Below are 16319 nucleotides of genomic sequence, written 5' to 3'. Positions count from 1 at the left end.
GTACATAATGAATGGCATGAATCAAAGCCATTCATTGTGTACAACTGTCATGTGATCTGCTGTGATTGGTCACAGGGATCATGTGGTACTGGCAGCGGGCGGTACACTGATCTGTCATCCAGTGTGTCTGGTGGGGTGACAGATCGCACCGAAGTTCAGCCTGTGGGGTGCAATCCTGGGAGAATGTCATATGGTGTCCTCCTAGAATAACAGGGCTCCATCATTTACAATAGGTTGGGCAAGAAGGGGTTGAAGAAAAATACAATTTAGAAAACCTTTTTCTAGGTTTGGATAGGTTGATGAAGGATTATAAGCACCGATTACATTTTTATTGCTGTCTGTGTCCCCAAAACTTAACTGAAAAAAAAAGTGGAGAAGAGTGAAACAGATGGCCCTTATAGGGCCCCTTGGGGGACTTCACTGTGAAGGCCAGCATACACTGGGGTCTGAACAGGTACCACCCTTACAGACCTGGAGAACCAAGGCCAGATGCTATAAAAGAAAAGATCACAACCCACAGACACTTCTGGTAGAGGGAGCTTTCGCAGGGAAGGGGGGAGTACCATTCCCATTAGGTATTACACCTGAATAATGCCCTGCCTCATTCACCTAGCAATTGTGGATCAAGATGTAGCCTGTCTCTTTCTGGAGCCCTCAGGTGACACAAACAGAGCATAAGATTGACGAATAAAGGCCACAACCACAAGATATACTCCCACAGTACTTGACAGTAATCTCCTTAGGATGCTTAATAGCTGAACAAAACAAAAACAACACTATATCCTGCTGTAAAAGGACATGGCGAGACCACCTTAGGCAGAAAAATTGTTCTAAGGGTTCCTTAACATGATTAGCCACAAGTTCTGACAACTTCCTGATTAAAGTGTTTGTCATAAGAAAGGCAAACTTGCTGGAAAAGAGGGAGAGAAATATCCAAAATAGGCTCAAATGATGGCCTCATTGGCAACATTAGGTTGAGGTCCCAAGGAGTCAATAGAGAAAATACTGGTGTTACAAAGTGGAGCCAAATTGCCAAAAAGACCACTGGGCCCTCCCAATTGTAAAGTGGGGGCGCCTGATCATTTGGGAAGGTGGTTTGTTACCAGTCTTGGTGGGCTTGGGGTTCCATGGCTTTTTCTGAAAATAAGTCTTCTATTTAGCCGCTGAATTCCGAAAGGCTTTCTTTCCTCTAATCAAGTGGCAGAAGTCTTAACAAAATCTACCAGCATCTGGCACAAAAAAGGGTTTGTTTTTTGTGCCAGATGCTGGTAGCTATTGTCAAAGACTTCTGCCACTTGATTAGAGGAAAGAAAGCGCTCCTTTTCCCTCTAATCTTATAAATAACCATATCCACAGCATTGCCAAAAAGGCATCCACCTTCAAAAATGCAATTGGTTTGGCTGCCTATCACAGGGGAGCTTTGCTGTTCAGCATTTTTGCCACAGTACATGCCTCATACCGACTGGCATAAGGCCCAGCAGAGACAGTTGTTGGAGTGAAACTTCCAATCTACCCACACAGAAGAGAAAAACTTTGGGAGAAATCTCCAAGTGATGCCTAGCAGAAGAACCTTATTTTAGGGCTCTAGGTTCTTTTGAAATGCACTTGGCTCAGACCAGCAAGGCTTGACAATCCGGACTTGTCAAAAGAAAAGGATGCCTTAAACAAGGACTCAAACTTTTTGTCCACAGAGTCCTTAAAAACTGTCACATCGGCCATCACAATTGTAAGAGTCTTACTCAAATAAGACATGACAGCAAAGTCCACTGTTGACTGTCCCCTTTTTCAGAAGGCTTCTACTGGCTATTATTGAAAAACATTTGGGGGGGGGGGGGGGGATTTGGGGGTGGAAAACAAGCATCTTATCAAGATAGACCCAGTCATTCTAAAGATCTTGCTCAGTGTCAAAATGGATACATTTGATTTAGGTGCGTGCGTTCCATTGACCACCTCTGAACAAACTCACTGTGGATCTTTGTGACTGAGATGCTGGAGGGCAGAGTGTCCTCTTCTAAGGATAGATCTGTATCAGAGATGTCCACTTCCTTGGACCCTTCCTCTTCTCTAAGCCTAGAAGGGGAAACTTGCAAGATGGTCACTGTGGTGACGGAAACCAAAACTATTTTGGTCTCTCCACTGCAAATCTTTGTGGATGTCAGCCAATTGTTCCAGGACTGTGGTCAAAGGCAGCACAAAATTCCTCCTTAGACACAAAGGTCTCTGTGGAAGAAGCTCCAGAAGGAGCGAGTAAGAAATTGGATGCTGTAATGTGCGGGTTAAAACCCCCAGGTACTGGTCCTGCTTGACTCAGATCCACCATGCTTTTGCTGTGTGGACTAAAAAGGTGTGCTACTCACAGTACTGGATCCACAAGGAGAAGGAGGGTGCCCCTTCCCCATGGTCCCACCACCTGGAGGCTAGAGGTACTAATGTTGCAATTGTGGACTGTGCTGTAATTGTGAAGATGCTGCAGGTTGAGTCCAACTCGGTCAGAGTCCTATGTAGAAAAGGTGGTGCCCACAGATGGATGGTATGCCACCTCAGGCACGTCTGTGCAGTAGTGTCAGTGGGCAGGTCATGCCTGCACAGTACAATGGCCAGGTCCATGCCTATAAACTGACCAGTGACTATCCCTCTCTTCAAGCTGGTTGATATGTGCAAGTCAAGCCCCACACTACACAGACTGGCCCAGGCAAAGGCTTTAAAAAGCCACTAGCAGCACCTTCTGACCACCACTTCTACAAAAGCAGGGAAAACAAGGAACCAGCACAGGACTTCCCCTTCCCAACAAGGGAAACTTACACTGTGAATGTTGCAGCTCTCAACTGGATAAATCTTTACCTTCGCCATGTCAGCCTACACAGGAGGGCCTTCAGGGTCTGGGCTTTTCTGCAGCAGACCACAAATCTGGACCTGTACAGCTCCCCACCAGCTAACTGACACACTGCGACTGCCTGCCAGGGTTGCCCATTGCAAGTACAACATAAAGCCTGGTACTGCAGTTTGCAGTCTCTATTTCAACTAAAGAGTATACGTAAAGTGTATCTAAAAATCAAAAAACAAAAATGTATATTTTGCAGCTTACTTTTCCTTAGATAAGGTAGCAGCATTCTTTTTCGGTTTTCAGGATTCTTTTTCCCCCTAATATTTTCACTTGGTTATTCTGTCAATAAGATACTTCCTTGACAACACTCACTCACTGTACTGTAACCATGGAGAAACGTGGTCACCCTAGAACAGGAAGTGTGTTAGGATTGCAGAATTCCTTCCCCTCATTGTCAAGTGGAACTAAACGCTCTCAAACAATATGAACTATTTTTAATGGCTTATGTTACTAGCATCAGTAAATAGACGATAAGAAATATTTCATATACTTATTTTAAATATTTATTTATTCAGTTGCTTCCCAATTTATGGCATGGGCCAAAATGATGCCATACAACCTAGGAGTCTTCATAGGCATTTTTTTCTCTTTCATCTGGAGGAAGAGAGGAGCTCTTCCCAGCTAAGCATGTCCTCCTGCCTGCATGCCTGGCCTAAGGGCAGATGGATTCCAGGAAATAAATACTACACGAGTTATCTGCTCTTGCTCAAGAGGCCATGGATAGAAATGCTATTTGGGTGTTTTCAATGTGATTTTTCAACAAAATAACACATGGAGACATGGGCGAGTGGATGATTTTCTTTGCGTATTAAAAATGTATTAAATCAGATTTTTGGTTTAGGGTGCTGAGATGCAGTTTAGTTCTGTTTTAACACAAAGGAAAGCGTCATGCAGTCCACAAATGTAACCTGGACAGGAAGATTAAACTGCTTGGGGAGATACTTTTCTTGCACTGATTGCAGGTTGTTCTAAGGCAGGGGTCTCCAAACTGCAGCCCGGAGGCGGCCCTTTGCTTGCCTTTATCCGGCCCTTGGGACACTAATCCTCCCGCTGATAAGAGACGCTATTCTGCCATCTAATGCCAACAATGGAGCACCATTTCTCCCACTGACAATAATAGGGCACTATTCCTCCTTATGAGAATAATGATGGGGTACAATTCCTCTAACCCAATATCAAATGTGTGTTTTCTCCTATTGACGACAGACAGACTTTCCACTCCCACTGGCCACGATCTGGCCCTCCTGAATTCTGAAGGACAGTAAAGCGGCCCTTTGTTTTGGAAAGTTTGGAGACCCCTGTTCTAAGGTCAACACAATTCTAACTGTGCCCTCTCAATTTACAGATGAAACCAAAATATTTAGGACATTGCTGTCCAATGACCAACAGATAATGTTTATGCCTATAGAGAGAGGTGAGAGAGTTATGAGAATATGTGGCTGGCTCATGCAACTGATTGTTGTTCAACCCAATGTGCTTCAGCTAGTGGTATTTGCAGATAGTTAAGAAGCAATAGATCGGAAGACTTCTCTAATATCCATTGGTACCATTACAGTTCTCCATAATGAGATCAATTTTCTCAATGATGATAATTAGTCTTTTTTTTTTTTTTCCATTAAAAGCTGAACTCCAGGCAAACAGACACACCTTAATCCAGCTCTTTATTCACATGATCAAACATATTTTTTTTAATTCAAGCAGATAAGTATCTGATTTTGACATGGAATCAGCCTTTTGCGGTCCCAGTATAGCAGAGCTCTGGGTTTAAAGAGTGAGCTGTAACACAAAGTGCCAATCAGTTGTGCTACACTGCTCATATGCTAACAATGAACATTCTGATAGGAAGAGAAAAGAAGCGTGACAAAAGATGAGCTCCTCAGTGTGCAGTTTCTCTTTTTACTGCCCAGTGACAGGCTGGAGGAGGAACAGGACCTTTATGTGTCAAACTATAGTAAATTAAAATCAGGTCTCCTGCCCTGCCAGACAGGGGAGTGCTATCCGAGAGAGTCTATGTACATTTTAGGACGTTTGGTTTGCAATTTAGCTTTAGGTCCCTTCACATGAGTGTTCCGATCAGGTCCGCTGTCAGTTTTTCAGGCAGACCCGATCGTAAGGTCAATTAATTCTTATGGACAGATGGGTGTAAAACAACTTGTGTCTGTTTACACCTGCCTATCTGCAGGTCCAAAAAAAAAAAAAAAAAAAGAAGTGGATGGGGGATAGTCAGGTGCAAACAGATGGAGGAGTCCCTTTACTCCCGGGCCACCGATCTGTCCATGTATGCATCATCTGCTCACTCTGCTCTAATTAGCAGGGGATCTGTGACATGATCCACTGCTGATCAGAACAGAATCCATCAGTGTGAAAAGGGGCCTTAATGACCAAATTGCCAAAAAGGATGGAGCTGGTAACACAAGAAGCTGCATAGAAAGTTACAACCGCAATTCCAAAAAAGTTAGAAAAAACAGAATGCAATGATTTGAAAAACTCATAAACCAACATTTTATTCACAATAGAAAATGTATCAAAATGTTTAAACTGAGAAGGTACCATTTAAAATAATAAAGTCATTTTGAAATTGATGGCAGCAACATGCCTCAAAAAAGTTGGGACAGAGCCATTTTTATCGCAGTGTAGCATCCCTCTATTTTAACAAGACTGTAAATGTCTGGGAACTGAAGAAACCAGTTGTTGGAGTTTTGGAAGAAGAATGTTGTCTCATTTTTGCCCGATATAAGATTCTAACTGATCAATAGTGCTAGGTCTTCTTTGTTGTATTTTTTGTTTCAAGATGAGCCAAATATTTGCAGTTGGTAAAAGGTCTGGACGATTAGGTTCCATGCAGCCATCCACAGACCACAGGGCTGGCGTGCGTTCCATGGACCAGGAAGTGACGTGAGGGATAGACCCAAAAATTACACCAGTGGCTTAACCTTGCTTGGAACCTAATCATTCATTAAGTGAGCTGTGTGTGCTATTATCTCATATGAGTGCATACATAGCCTGATTTTTTTTTATTGGTACTTATTAAACATACTACACTATATACTTCCCTTTTGGGCTTTCTAAATGTTTATTTTGGGTGAAAGAGTCATTAGCGATTTTTAGGAGAAGATGGGCTCAACCCTTTCCATGGTCTGGATCGATCTTTGAGCCTTACAGCCTACCGCATTGGTTTGGTGAGTGCGTAATCAGTGTTTATTTTAAAATAAATACTGTATCAGCTGAAAATACACTATACAATTTTCCTTTAATTCTAACACATGCAGAGATTAAACAGGAAGCATAGCAATTAAGTGAAGAGGACAAAGAGAAAAATAAGCCAACACCTGACATGCACACACAACCTAAATTTTTACCTTCAGATTCGGCTGCACAGGTAGACATGAAAGAAAGAAAAGACATTAAGTTCATGAAACAAGATAGCCAATTAAACATTAAAGTGATTGTAAAGTCTAGGTTTTTTTTTTCCTATAAATATAACAAACATGTTATACTTACCTACTCTGCTGCAGCCCTGATCCCCCTCTTCTCTGGTCCCTCTTCTGTGATCCTGGTCCCCCCCCTCCTGCTCAGTGCCCACACAGCAAGCAGCTTGGTATAGGGGCACCCGAACTGCGTCACAGCTCCGTGTCCATTCAGACGCCGAGACCTGACCAGGCCCCCGCCCCTCTCTCCCTTGATTGTCTACCTGACTTTGATATCAGCGGAAGCCAAAGGCTTCCTTTGGCTTCCGCTCAGCCAATCAGCAAGGGGAATCTCGGACAGCCGAGACACCCGTGGACATCGCTATACAGAGAGGGCCCTCAGGTAAGTGTAATGGGGGCTGGGGGGGGGTGGGGGGTGGCTGCTGCACACAGAAGGTTTATCTTTATCTTTATAGAATGCATTAAGATAAAAGAAACGTCTGCCTTTACAACCCCTTTAAGTTGAAAGATTTTGTCCACCCTGGGTTGTGAGAGCAATCTATATTTTTTAAACAAATAACCCCCAGACAAAATATTAAATACTGCATGTTAAAAGACCATGCTTTTGGAGTGAATGCTTATTTGGATCTTAATGGGAATGAATGGATCAAGTACATACATTAAATTGTAAAAACTGGATTTTTGAGCTCATCGTAAAATCCTTTTCCTGGAGTAGATTGAGGGACAATGAAGTCTACTATCTTTACGTTACACTGACCTTACAGGATAATTGGACATTGGTAAACAAAAACCTGTAGACTAACTCAGGATAACTCCTCTTACTACCAAGTATAGCCTACCTCAGTTTAGTAGCAAAGCTATTAAAACTGCTTTCCACAAGCATGAACAGAATAAAAAAACTTTTATGTTTCTTTTTAAACCAATAATATAGCAGATTTATACTTGTCTTATGTATGGTATGTACGAATGCTATATTATTCGCTATTTTTTTATGAGGTATCTTGTATTCTTGTCAATACTTTTTCCTGAACAAATTTATTTTATAGCTTTGGTGATCTTTTTTGTTCTTACTAAACTTTTTTTTTTGTTCTTTATGTTTCCAGAATTAAAACGCTAATAAAAATTCATTGAAACAAGAGGGGTGAGGGTGTGTGACCCTCAATGGGCTCCAAAAAAGGATTTCACAGGGAGTACAAAAAAAAAAATTCTTTGTGGTCTATTAAGGACACATACTAAATCTGGAGACTGCAAAATAAACCCCATAATGTCTCTCATTTTCTCAACATGTAAACAGACAACTAAGTGGCAGCCATGAAAATCTAAAAAAAAAGTAGTATGGTGCCAAAAAGCCCAAGAAGCACGCACAGATCTAATAAAGTGCAGTTTGACCGAAAAAGGTGGGACCCAATCCTTGTGACCAAAAACTTGGAAGATGGTATGCCTGAATTACCTAAATATGGTGGAACAAAAAGCCAGGACACCCTTTCGGGGGTCATAGTGGAATTACAAAAAGAAAATCATTCTTTCTAAAAGAAGAAGTAGCCGAAAGGTAGATTTTCAAAGTCTGTGCCACATCGGGATAATGGATGGAAGTTTTCTTTGGGGGAACTGGAGCTGGATACAGGGACGAACGTCCTGTTTATGGTGGAAGGCAGAAACTATACCATGGGCAAGAAGGAAGCCCTAGGCCTCAGCAAAATCTTTTCCTGTGCAAAACCAGAAAGGGCTTGTTGCAGGATAGGGTCACCAGTACAGATATTCACCTCGCAGAGGTGATCTAAAGAAGGAATAACACCTTGCAGGTAAGAATAGAGGAACAAAAATCAAAGTCTCCCTGTGCAGGGTTTCCTCTGGATACTCTGGTTTTCTACCTCACTCCACAGACAAGCTGGTAGACTTTTTGGCTCCTGTCTAAACTGGCCCTAGTATGTATGAATGAGAGTTAGGGACTTTAGATTGCATGCTCCTTGAGGGCCGGGACTGATATGAATGTACTATATATTTAAAGTGCTGTGTAATTTATGGCACTATACATGTACTTAATAACATTTTAAAAATAATTACGTTGAAATAGCATTATCTGAAGTACAGGGAGAACCAGAGGATAATAGTTTCTAAAACAAAATAAAGAGAGAGAGAAAACCTGTCCCTTACTGGCAGCAAAACATTGGCCCCAGATCCAGCTACAGCAAGGACAGGAGTCCTCCCACAGGGAAACTACTAGACAGTGCTCCTCAAGACTAACACTAAGTGAAGTATGAGTAACGATGATCACTGGAATATCCTCCCTCTTAAACCTGAGAAGCAGACAAGGAAGATGTTTTGAAGAAGGAATGGTTAAAAAAAAAAAAAAATCAGACTGTGCTGATCCCATAGAGCCAGTAAAGCATCCACTGCTTCGACTGGACAATCCCTGTACCTGGAAAAAAAATGTTAATTGCTGAACCCCGAACCCAGATCAGATGACTCTCGAGCATAATGGTCCGACGCTGCAGAGACGGACAGAATTTATGAACTCGAATAAAGACATTCAGTGACTTTAGATGCATGGTGGGTTGGTTGTTTGGTAATTGTAAACAAGTTGGAGTAAAACTCTGAACCTGTTCTGCCACAGGAACTGGGGCAATGACAAACCAAGAGACCGGAGACGAGCTTGATGGGGATCTGCTAATTTTTGCAAGAGAGAGTTCAACCTCTTATTCGTTGGGTCATTATGCACCAGTATGTTTCTTTATTAAGGCTTTTTTTTTAAATCACAATCCTCTTTAAAACATGTACAAGGCTAGCAAGTGCTTGAGGGAAGAAAACAGCTTGTCATGGTGTTTCCAATCTCCATAGATGAAAACTTGGAACAGGAGCACTGGGAAAGTAGGGGCTCTAAAATACCACCACATCAATAATTGCCAAAACAGGACAGACTCCTTGGAGATAAGGTTATCTGGGAAATGTTGGAGTAATTCAGAACCAGACACAGTCAGCTGAAGCAGTAGGCATGCTGTAAGCAGCCCTGCAGGAGTTAACAGAATGTAAGCTGGAGGCATCTCATACCATTTCCCTTACCACCACACTGCTGAAACAGGATATGTTGCAAGCTCATGGCAGTAAGGCAACTTAAAACTTAGGGTAAAGAGGAAGGCTCTAGGAACTCCTGAAACCCACACAGCTAGTATAAGGTGAGGCTCAGAGGTCATCAAGTCACTGTAGCATAAATGGTTCAAAGATCAAAATTCCACATGGCACATGCAAAGCATGAGCAGATGCAGGCAGGTGTTTCCTCTATGCTGTATGTTTGGAAACGCAGCATCATCTCTCCACTCAGCAAATTATATCAAAGCTCAGTTCCACAGTGTAAATACCTTTCACAGTGGAAACTGGAAGGAAACTGAGAAATTTAAAACACGCCATTGACCTATGTACTTTAGGTAGCTACGAATGCTTAGCCTGACTGACCAACTGACAAAGTGAGTCTTCAGAGACAGGGCAACTGCAGAGACAAATACCAGCAGCCCTGGACCTGGAAAGAACTCCATGGCTAACTTTTACAAGTAAGCACCCTACGCAGAATCCATTGCCGAAGGTCACTTCCAGGCTATCCCCATAAAGTCCAGCCCAGTGAGGTGCAGGCGCAGCACTTCAAAGGTCATGCTAAGGACAACCACACCAGATTGCTGCAATCCATCTCTAGTGGCAGTGTAGAGATGAGTCCCGATTGCAGAAAAAGATTTTGAAGATTAAGGAAAAAAAGTGCACACCTGAGCTAAAGAAGTTCATCCTCACAGGACACTAGCAAAAAAAAAAAAAAAATGAGACAGGCTGGTAGTAGGAGAGGTTATCCTGGGCTGGTATACAGTTTCTTTTTTTTTTGCCAATGTCCAATCCTTTGGTAGGCAGAAATATAACCCAAGTTGATAGATTCTGAGTCTCAATCGCTGAGAAAAAGATATTTAGGATCATACCAATTTATTTGATTAAAGAGATCCTGCCAGCCCCCTAAATAGTTTATTCTAGCAATTTCCTGCAATAGAAAACAGTATATATACACCACTTCTTCTATTGCAGTGCTAACTTTATCAAGCCTTTTTAGCACTCGATACATCCAGGAGTGTCATATTTGCATGTCCTCTTGGCGTTTTGATTTTTTCCTATGACCTTCTATTTCACTGTAGGATCTAGCAGCGATGTAATGGGTCAGGGAAGGAAGAGAAGTAGGAAAATTAGCCCTCTGGAAGATTTATGCCATCTTCTTTAGCAGGGGATTGCTGGTTTTAAGAGATCTGACAGGGTATTTAAAAAATATATATGTTAAAGACCAGGCAGCAGACGTATAAGTTCCTTAAATGCTTCACAATCCTAGGCTCCCTTACACTGATTTCTCAGAGTTGGCCCTCTGTCTGGTGGTCCTGTGGCAACTGTCCCCTTTGTCTCTTTATTAAAATGTAATTTCATCATTCCTTCATGACTATTTCAGGCTATTTAATAAACATACAGTTGAATACGCAATGCAGGTAATCAATGATAAAATACCACAGCAAACAGGTTGATTGCCAGTATTAGACAGCGTTAGGTTAAACAAGATAACATTCCAAAAATATTCTGCTGAGCATTACAGTTATGCTTGCTAGGCAGTTAAAATGTTTCCTAAGCTTTGTGCCAAGTTATATTAAAAGGCATGCGGTATAAATATCACAACTGTTTGTCTGAGAAGCACATGTGCACACTTAGAAACAATTTGCAACAACTTAGTTAATGGCATAAAGCTACAGTGAACTGGCAGATATGTTCATGCAAGTGATGCCACTGCACCAACAGAAGCAGCCTGTCTGCCTGACAGAAGCACTACTAATCCAAGTGGTAGTTCACCTGTCTCTCTGGGGAGAAGGGTCCATGATCGGATTTGCACAACTGCATGTGTAATTTGGTAGAGGTTTGATTGGGAAACACGAAAGCAAAAGTCAGAGTAACATGGAGTGAATGTCTGTATTTAGGTATTCTTTAAATTGCATGTGTAACTATTACTACACCTCAAACAGAATAGAATGTATTTCAAATCATTTAGCAGTATTAAAAAAAATGCAATGCCTTTACAAACTTCTACTAAGGTATGGCAGTGTGGCGGCCAACTGGTCATTTAATTCTGCACTTTATTTTTATGTGGTGTGTGGTGATGGTGGTGGTGATGGTGGTGGTGATGGTGGTGGTGATGGTGGTGGTGGTGGTGGTGGTGGTGGTGGTGGTGGTGGTGGTGGTGGTGGTGGTGGTGATGGTGGTGGTGGTGATGGTGGTGGTGGGGGAGGGGGGGGGGGGGGGGGGGTTAAGCTTGATTTGGGTAGAGTACAGAATAATGAAAACCCTGTAATGTTTTTTTCTTTTCACCTGTATCACGTTGAGAAAATTTTACTTTACTTCCTGTTCTGTAGAGGCAGATTTTGGTTTCTTGCTCACATTCAGTCCCAGTGATGATCGTCACCAGGACTAATAAAGTGCATCTCCCCAGATGGGACATAGACAGCAATAAAAACCTGACATGGATATTAAAGTAGTTGTAAACCCTTTACAACCACTTTTTACTACAGGTAAGCCTATAATATGGCTTACCTGTAGTTATCCATCAGGTTTAGGAGATATACCCTGTATCAGCATGTGCCAACATCATCAGCATATGCGCACTGAAGCAACGGCTCGTTTGTCCTGTTTCAGCTGATGTGGCGTTACCAGCGGCTCCCACGAGCATGCGTGGGAGTGACGTCATAGCAGCTCCAGAGCCCGCGATACCCGGAAGTAACTCTGGGAGACAAATGTCGCCAGCCAAAGAGGTGTGCTGGGACTGCTGTGGGGGCTTCAATCTAAGGCAAGTATATCATAATGAGCTAGTATGCTATGCATACTAGCTATTATGCCTTTGTCTTTCAGGGGTCTCCGCCTCCAAAGCCCCCCCCCCCCCCCCCGGTGGGTTTACAACCACTTTAACCACTTTATCTAAACCAAAGATAAAGTAAAAAAAAGTGCTGGCTTTAGATACACTATAAAAAACAAAACAAGACAAAAAATAAACTTGTTTTGATCTATAGCAGGGGTGTCCAACCTGCTGCCCAAGATGGGTAAGAATGCAGCCCAACACAAAAAAACGTAAACTTACTTAAAAATGTTGATTCATTTTTCTAGAATTGTTTGTAAAAATGCGCTCACGCTTAATGAACACATGCGACAGTGTCTCTTTACTAGACTTTTAGAAGTTTTATCTTCCAAAAGAAAAATATCCAACTCTTCACAATCACACCCTATTCGTGTCATCAGTTTTCACCAGCACCTATATTTGTGATCAACTATTTTCAAGGATAAAGGACACGATGGGCAAAATTAGAACCAAAAGATCTGATGAGCACCTTAAGAACTGCTACTACAGCCATCCAACCAGATATTGATGCGTTTATTAGAAACCGTGTCAAATATCGCACTAGTTTTAGGTTGCCCTCTTTTACTTTTATAATAAAAATATTAAAAGAAAAATTACGTTTTATTACTCAGATAAGTACATTATCTATATCAGTGATAATCAGCTTGTGATCTGCCTGTCTTTTTCTGCTCATCAGCTATTCTAAGGCACTGGACATTAAAATAATGTTATAAAAATGCCAGTAGCTTTGCAGTGAGTCTTTCAACGTTTTTTGCAATAGCGTTTATCTTTTTTTGCGTTTAACCGCATTAGCGTTTTTTCATTTTTATTTTTTTTAAATAAATTTTTTATTTTATTTTTTTTCAATGGATCAAAAAAAAAAAAAAAAAAAAAAAAAAAAAACGCTGATGAGACAAATTTTTAAACGTTTATCAACGTTTCTTACAGTTTAACTTTTTTAAGCGTTTTTTTGTGGTCAGAAAAACAGCTCCTGAACGTGATTTTAGGGCATTCAGACAACAACCCATAAACTCCACTGCTGATAAATATCCAAAAACAGCCATCTATGCACGGACACATAGGATAATATAGAGGGGAGTTGATGGGCTGTTAAAAAAAAAAAAAAAAATTCCCAAACTCCCAAAACCGTTTATGCGCTTCAGTGTGCATGGAGCCTTAGTGTATTTTATGCATGGCCCAAGACAATTCCTCTTATTCCAATGTGGCCCAAGAAGGTCAAAAGGTTTGACATCCCTAAAATTTAGTTTTCCGATTATGACAAATACAAGCGGAGCGAAGTTTGCTTAATACATATAGTTAAAATGCTTCCTATTCATATAGTTCAGCAATAATGCTTCACTGATCTCCTCTAACTAGAAGGAGACCCTACTAATCTGAACATGAAATACAGTCTTGAAAAAATTGCACGGTAAGAAAATCAACATTTTCAGGAAAGTTCTACAATAATCACTCATAACTAATATGAACTATTGATAAAAGATAGTTTTCCCTTTAACAAAACAATAATCCTAAACCAAACATTTCACAAGGTAAGGGCCTGTGTCAAAAGGCATTTCTTCCACCTTGAAGCAGGTCAAATGCTGGCCAGGTAGAGACCAACTGTAGGTCAAATGCAGCTGTCAAATTCTGAATGATCTCAGAATCACCTCAAACTGATGCCATTGATACAAGCCTTATGCCCCATAGACACTATCACATTTTCTGCTGACTTTTTCCTTCAGGTTTACCAAAACCATGTAGTGGAAGGGCCTGCCTGATTGCAAACAAATTGAAACTCCTAAGGTTTGACCTCATATTATATGGTTTTGGTAAATCTGAAGGAAAAACTCAGCAGAAAAACTGATAGTGTGTATGGGGCTTAAATCTGTAAATGCAGGCCATAAATGGCACAGAACTTATACATTTGCTAGGCTTGCTGTCATTCCTGCACAATTTTTGCTCAAATATATGCATTTTTAACATGCATCTCAAAAGCCAAACTCCAGACACAACAAGTATTTCATAAGGCCTCAGGTGCATGTGTACGGATTAGGAGTTGCCAGTCAGAAGACACCAATTTCCTGTTTAAACTCTTTCGATAACTGGCTTCCAATGTGCTGGGCAACCAATCAGGTCACTGCTCCCCTATCCGCCAATGCTATGAACAAAAGAGAAGTTTCCAGAATTTGTGGGGCATTCACTCTCCCCCTGCCTAGCACAGTACCTCTGTACTTAAACACTATGTTCTTATTCCTTTTTATATTGCAGGCAGAGCAGGTGGCCGGAAAGAGGTAGGGGAAGGTCTGTTACCTTGTTTAGAGCAGTCAGTGTCCTGTCATTGCTTGGGCCCCAACAGCACTGAACAAGGCAATGTAAAAGCAGTATTATTTCTGCTCACTCATCTGCCACTTACCTCTCTCTCCCAACCTTCAGCCTGCTATACCTGCAATGTTTACACAGTGGTGGCTTTTTGTACATTCCTGCCATACAGAGGAATAAGGGTGAGCATGCAGCAAAACAGCTATTCTGCTGCCTTGCTTTCAACTTCCAGGATCATGCAATTTCCTGGATCCTGACAGAATTAAACAAGGCAGCAGAACAACAGTGCTACGACAGGCTGCTCACCTTCCCTTGTCTCTTTCTTCAGACCACTGTACTTGAGATGTTGACACAGTGGGGCTGTACCTCGTTGACCACTTCTTTAATAAGTATGCCATACATGAGATAAAGGAGTATGGGTTAGTAAGGAGCAGCAGCCCTACTTTTCTGCTGCCTTGATCTGAACTGGCAGCATCATTAACTTGCTTGGATCCTGATAGCTCTAAACAAGGCAACAGAACAGTAGTGTTGTGTCTGGATGCTCATTCCCACAATTTTCCTGCTATACTGTGAAGGAAGGGGTTAGTGAATAGACAGCAGCAACACTAATGTTCTGTTGCCTTTAAAATCAATGTCTTGATATCAGCTATCACGTTCATATGACAGTATTTTTACAATTGAACATGTAGCAAGACAAGATACTATTGCAATATAGTAACAAGGTGCTGCAGTGATGACAAGGATGTTCTCTTCTTCCATCACTGCCCATGCAATTGCCTACACTAGTCCCGAAAGGGCAGTCTACATGTGTAGGAAGCTACATAGGCATGAAGGGGTGCCCTGTAAGGTTCTAGTTCGTGATAATTCAGTTGGAGACCTTCTGATGTTTTGGGGATTAGAAAATTATCTTTTTGCTTAATTAAATGGGGTCAGAAATGGAGCTTTAGATATATTGCTTCTGTTGGCTGGTGTTCAAATTTAAACTTTTTGGCAAAGAAAAATAGTGCATATTAACCACTTAAGGACCGGTAGGTTTTACCCCCTTAATGACCAGGTTATTTTTTGCAATACAGCACTGTTATTTTAATTGACAATTGCGTGGTGGTGCGATGCTGTACCCAAATAAAATAGATGTCCTTTATGTCATCTCCCTCGTCGGGGTTCGGGCGAGATGTCGGGGCCTCGTTCTAAGGTATTTCATAATGAGCTAGTATGCCTTGTATACTAACTCATTATGACTTTTCCCTTGCAGGGCAGGAAAAAAATAAAAAAAATACGTCAGCGGGTTTACTCCCGCTTTAACTCCATTCCCTACCAGTGTCATCTACACAGTAATCAGTGTATTTTATAGCACTGATCGCTGTATAAAAGGTCAAGGGTCCCAAAAATATGTCATAAATGTGACAGATTTGTCTGTCGCAATACCGCTAAAAATCGCATTACTAGTAAAAAAAAATTAAAAAATAATAATAAAAATGCCATAAATCTTTCCCATAGTTTGTTGACACTATAACTTTTGTGCAAACCAATCAATATATGCTTATTGCGATTTTTTTCTTACAAGAAATATGTAGAAGAATGTATATTGGCCTAAACTGATGAAGAAATTAGTTTGTTTTTTTTAAATTGGGGATATTATAGCAAAAAGTAAAACATATTGTTTTGTTTTTTCAAAATGGTCGCTCCTTTTTTGTGTATAGTGCAAAAAATAAAAAACGCAGAGGTGATCAAATAGCACCAAAAGAAAGCTCTATTTGTGGGAAAAAAAGGATGCAAATTTAGTTTGGGTACAGCA

General features: G+C 41.2%; 1 protein-coding gene across 4 annotated transcripts in view; it reads right to left on the bottom strand.

Annotated features, from left to right (window-relative positions):
* The window catches only part of USO1 (USO1 vesicle transport factor), a 119684-nt gene that overhangs the window by 72097 nt on the left and 31268 nt on the right, over nt 1-16319 (bottom strand). For 2 of the 4 annotated variants that reach the window (XM_077476544.1, XM_077476546.1), the window contains exon 5: nt 6244-6255. The exons of the other annotated variants lie outside the window; for them this stretch is intronic. In XM_077476544.1, coding sequence (XP_077332670.1) covers nt 6244-6255 — 12 coding nt within the window. The remainder of the gene's footprint in view (nt 1-6243; nt 6256-16319) is intronic. 4 annotated transcript variants of the gene reach the window in all.

The sequence above is a fragment of the Lithobates pipiens genome, unplaced genomic scaffold (genome assembly GCF_037356315.1).
Source record: "Lithobates pipiens isolate NorthernLeopardFrog02 unplaced genomic scaffold, aLitPip1_a1.2 Scaffold_13, whole genome shotgun sequence".
In the NCBI taxonomy this organism is placed as follows: Eukaryota; Metazoa; Chordata; class Amphibia; order Anura; family Ranidae; genus Lithobates; species Lithobates pipiens.
Note: the sequence above shows the minus strand (reverse complement) of the source record. Positions and strands in the feature narration are given on the sequence as shown.